The sequence below is a fragment of the Erpetoichthys calabaricus genome, chromosome 7, assembly GCF_900747795.2.
Source record: "Erpetoichthys calabaricus chromosome 7, fErpCal1.3, whole genome shotgun sequence".
NCBI lineage: Eukaryota > Metazoa > Chordata > Cladistia > Polypteriformes > Polypteridae > Erpetoichthys > Erpetoichthys calabaricus.
Genome location: NC_041400.2, coordinates 31413356 through 31418326, shown reverse-complemented (window position 1 = coordinate 31418326; position 4971 = coordinate 31413356). Strand labels below are relative to the sequence as shown.

The 4971-nt window shown below is 39.5% G+C and overlaps 1 protein-coding gene across 1 annotated transcript; it reads right to left on the bottom strand.

Moving 5' to 3' along the window:
- Positions 1–1917: 1917 nt before the first annotated feature.
- On the bottom strand, positions 1918–3314 carry LOC114655076 (growth arrest and DNA damage-inducible protein GADD45 gamma-like). The gene is made up of 3 exons (XM_028805972.2): positions 3119–3314; positions 2788–3001; positions 1918–2666 (listed from the first exon to the last, which is right to left on the bottom strand). The coding sequence occupies exons 1-3, from the start codon at positions 3262–3264 to the stop codon at positions 2553–2555; spliced, it is 474 nt and encodes a 157-aa protein (XP_028661805.1). The 5' UTR covers positions 3265–3314; the 3' UTR covers positions 1918–2552.
- Between the last annotated feature and the right edge of the window lie 1657 nt (positions 3315–4971).

Here is a 4971-nt window from a genome sequence, read left to right as displayed (position 1 = left end):
ATGAATTAAAGATGCTGTGGTATACCAGTCTTGCAGCAGAGGTGGAAAAGAGAGACTGGAAAGTAACAGTGTGTCTGGTTGAAGTCAGTTGTAGAGGATTTTTCTCTATAAAAGATATACAATATATAAAGCAATCATTATTGAATGAAAAATTAAATTTTCCAAAATTAACAATAAGCAAACTTTTAAAAGGTTTTATAAAATATTTACAACTAATATATAATTAAATCAGTTTTAGAAAACATAAATGACTCCTGCACTCCTCGTTCACCATACCATTAGCTAACAGATTCAAAATTGAATCTCCATAATTACAAATTTGGACAAAACTTTTACAGTACTACACAGCTCCTTTTACTTTTACTAAAACCAAAAATGTAATCCCATTCATTGCCTCCCACTGCTCATTTATTTTGAAAAACTTTTTTGGCTCGCCTTCATCAATAGAGCACAGCACCTCTTTTAACCTCCATACATTTTCAAACATATCCATTGTATGCATCAGTTTATTAAAAGCAAACTTCTTCATCTTACAAATCAAAGGAATATCAGTAGGCTCTGTTCCACTTTGCTTATTATTGTGGCTTTTCAAAATGCCTAAGTTTGTCTTACCCAGTAGAAAATGCAATAATTGGCACTCATGTCTCACTTTCATAATGAATCTAGTACCAAAGATGAACATATAATCTTTGTAATGAGCCAGTAATTTTGTACACAACCCCACCCTAAAAACTGAAAAATATTCTCAAAACAAAAATAAATCAGATAGTGAGGTAAAGGCACTATATAATAAATATCCAAACATGCTTAAAACACTTAAGTGGAACTCTGAATTTTTTTTATACTTCTTTCCTCAACCATAGATCATTTCAATATTCATTTAATAAGTGTGTAAAAAAATAAATAAATAAACACACACTTGTTTGCTTGAATACTTGATGGTCCCCACAGCACATCATAAAATATGGACTTGTCCTCTGCCCATCTTCAGCTGGGGGTGTCCCAGCCTTTAAAATGTATTTCAGGAATGTTTAATACCCAAAGCACATGAGGTATGGCTATTGTGAGGTGGATGGAAAAATATTTAAACATTATAATGCTAATACGCAAAGCACACAAATGCGGTTTTATTACGTTCAGTGCCATTTTTTTTTTTTTTTTTTAGAACTGAAGTTGTAGAACTGAGATTTTCAGTTCATCCATTTGAAATTGTAAACTGTTGTTTGGCTAAAACCTTTAGATTTCTCTTTTTAATCGTGATGCTTACTTAAAAAAAAAAAAAACATCGCATCTGGAATATTCCTGCAGCAATCTATCACCCGACATAAAGCCTGCTAAAAGATAGCAAATAGGGTTCCCTCCCCCAGGCCCACATACAAAGGCCAGGCCAAGCGGCAGGTGCAGAAAGAAGGCAGGCAAAACAATTGCCCAGACCTCCAGATGTCCCCGGATGGGGTCTTTCCATTGTGTGCAGTCTTTACAAATGCAAAACAGCAGTGTGTGCAGCTAGTGGAATAGCAGAGTGGCGTGCCATCTGAGGGGTGCAGAGAATAAAGAGTGCCCAGATAGCCCAGACACTTTGGCTGCAGACCCGCACACTTATTGTCCTTCTAACATGAAACTGAAGCTTTTAAAACAGGGAGGTGGGTAGCAAGATTGAGTTTCAGTTCAAATATATGCAAGGTTTTGGGCTGAAACAGGAACGAGCTCCATAAGCAAACCCAAAACACTCGAAGATGAGGTGTATACTACCAAAGGTTAGTTAAATAGAAATAAAAACAAAGATGGACACTACAATAAATTACTACAGGGTTTTGTGAGAGACTCCTTTGAAGCATTTTAACTGTTGCACAGTAAATATTTAAAGTACAGTAACTTTATATTTATAAAGGAAATAAAAAGTCAAATTCATGTTACTTAATATAAAACAATTTTATTGGTAATCAAAATTGATTGCTATTAGAAATTGAATAAAATATTCAATTCAGGTTGTTTGAACATCTCCAGTCTTTTGCTGCATAAGATCTTTACTCAGAAGTAGTTCTAGGCAAGAATTCTTTGGAAAACATTGCATGCCACAGGTTGCCATCTCTAAGTTGGCACTGAACAGGTGACCCAGTAGAACATTATCTTGAATCAGCCACATAGCAGTCTTTTTCAATCACATATAGCGAGTCCAATTTGAAGTTTCTCCGACTCAGCACAAAAATGCACTCCCAAGTCCATAAAATGGTTTGGTGGAGCTTATTTGAGGAATCTTCTCACAGCCCTTGCTCAAATAGCACCATTCTGTCCATGTCTCAACTGTAATCCACACGAAGTGGGCACGTTAAGAGTGGAAACTGAAGAGGACCTTCATCTGTACTCCTCGTCCTCTTCCTCACCCCCTCCTCCGCCTGCACCTTAGCGAGGTGAGGTGGCGGGTGGGGGCACAACCGTCGCCGTTCGCATCCCCGCACCTTGCGGGTCGCTTTGCCAGCTCTGGTTTGCTCAACATGATGTACCAATCACGTTGTCCATCGGGATTTTCCAAACGAGTGACGTCACCCAATTCATCTCTCGGGTAGAGTGATAGCAGGCAGCCAGTCGTTAATCATGCGGCTTTTATCGCAGAAGAGTTTCAGCTTTTCTAATGCCGGATCTTTCCATGACTCATCACCAGGATTCTGTAATTTAAGAGAAAAAAAAAGACAGACATGAGTGCCTGTGTGGATTTGCACTTACACATTAAAATGTAATACTCGGGCAGAGGCCAGACATGCAAGATATAAAAGAATGAACGCTTACCGTGATGAGCAGGCAGTGAAGATCTTCGATTTCTTCAAAATCTTTGCCCTTTCCCATGATTTCAGTCAGGCGTTGCAAGTCGTTAACCCTCACGATGTCGATGTCATTATCGAAGCAAAAAGACTGGATGAGAGTGAAGTGGATCTGCAGGGCGATGTCGCACTCGTACTCCTCATCGGTGACCAACACGCAGAAAGCCACGCTGTCGGGGTCGCTGTTAAAACAACCAGATGAAAAAGCAACATTAGGACCTCGGTATTAAAATGCGTAATGAATCTGCACATTCTACGGAGTTCCTCCAATAACAAAAAAAGCCGAAAAAGATACTTACACATTCATGACTTTCGCAGACTCGTACACTCCGGCAGTCAGGCAGCCTTGGCTAATCGCAGAGCCGAGCAGCTCTTCCAAAGCTTCCCCAGCGGACACGGAAGCCTCGGCGGTTGTCTGCTGGCCGTAAACGTCTTCTAAAGTCATGGTTATTCAATCCGAGGTAGTTTTCAGAGAAGCAGTCAAGTAAGTCTACACTTCAGGAACTGAAGCTCAACTGCCGACTGGTAAGGCTCTTCGGGGTTTTATAGCGGCAGAGCACGTGCCCCCCCTCCTCCCAACCCCCGCCGCTTCTCAAAGGCGATTGGATATCACTTCGATACAAAGAGCTCGCGGCGGCTCGTGGCTGAGTGCTCGTGGGAGGGGGCAGGGCTAGGGTCGGTGGGAGGGGGCTTTTTACAAATTACTTTTTTAAAAAAAATAGGATTCCTGGAAAACACAAACAAACAAACAAACGAGCTTCCTAGCAGATGCACCAAGTTCAATTAAATTCTAGAACATACGGGCACACGCCGAGTGCGATTTGGTAAAATAATATACAAGGCAATCTAGCCATTGAGTTATGCTTGAAACAGAAAGAAAGTGTACAAGAAAACATGTTCTCCAAGTGGGCTTAGAAGGACGTGTTACCGGTGGGATGACAAGAACTGAAACACTGCAAGGCTTAATTCGATAAAGGTTAAACTCAACATTAAACTCAATATTAAAATATAAGAAGGCTCACCCATGTGGCAGGTGGAATTGAGCTGACTTGAAAAAAAAAGCGCATCCATTGTGCAGATTCTGAAGCAGAAGTCTGGCCATTGTCCGGGCTTTCTTTACACATGCAAAACAGCGGCGTGTGCCGTCCTCAATCTGTTAAAAAAAATGTAGTAACGTTTTGCTGTCATATTAATTTGGTAAGTTCCGACAAGGTCTACCTCTTGTTTTCATTGCAGTTGATTCAAATGACTACTGCTATAATTTTACCTGCAGAATAACTTTCCGTGCATATTCATTAAATAAGCACGCACTGTTGCGCATAAAACACACCGCACACTTAACGCATAAATAGCTACATACACACATTCAGAAGTACACTGATATAACAATTCTTCAAAGTTTAGAGACGAAACAAAAATAAGTTTCCAAAAGATATAGAGTATATCAATCACATAAATATATTTAAGTGAACAAAAATAATTTTCCAAAGATGCCACACGTTATATTTTACGGGTGGTTTGTTTTAAAATCACCCAACTGTTTTATTAGCATTATCATAAATCTACGAAATAAAATGTTTGCTTTCATGTAAAACATCTGCTAGAACTCGTCTATTAATTTCTTGCAGTTTGCAAAATATCCTTCCTTCTAAAAACATTAAATTAAACGTCTTATAAGCCAAAGCTGACCAAATAAACTCGGGAAAGATTACAAGTGAGATTGGTCAAAAAGATGACAAGTGAGATACGTAAAAGTAAGTAAGAAAGAAACAGTAAGGAAATGAACATTTATTTAATTAGTAAGACTTCTTCAGTCCGATTGTTACCTAAGGGTATTCTGCCTTAAACTAATTAAAGTTTGGGGAGGGGAGCTCTTTTCAAAATCATGGCTCGTGCTGGACCGTAGGCATCTTAAATGACAGATTTCGACCCCCACTCAGGAAAGAACAGATGGAGCCAAGCACATAAAAAAAATCCAGACCCCAGATGCCACACGCCAAAGTTTTGGCCATTGTTTGGCTCTTCTTTACAAATGCTAAGGAGCAGCGCGTGCCAGGTGCAATGTGTCCTTCTTGGAAACCTTTGAAATCATATCTAAAGACTTAACTACTGTGACAGCACACGGATTTGTCTGTTGTGAAGACTAAATTTG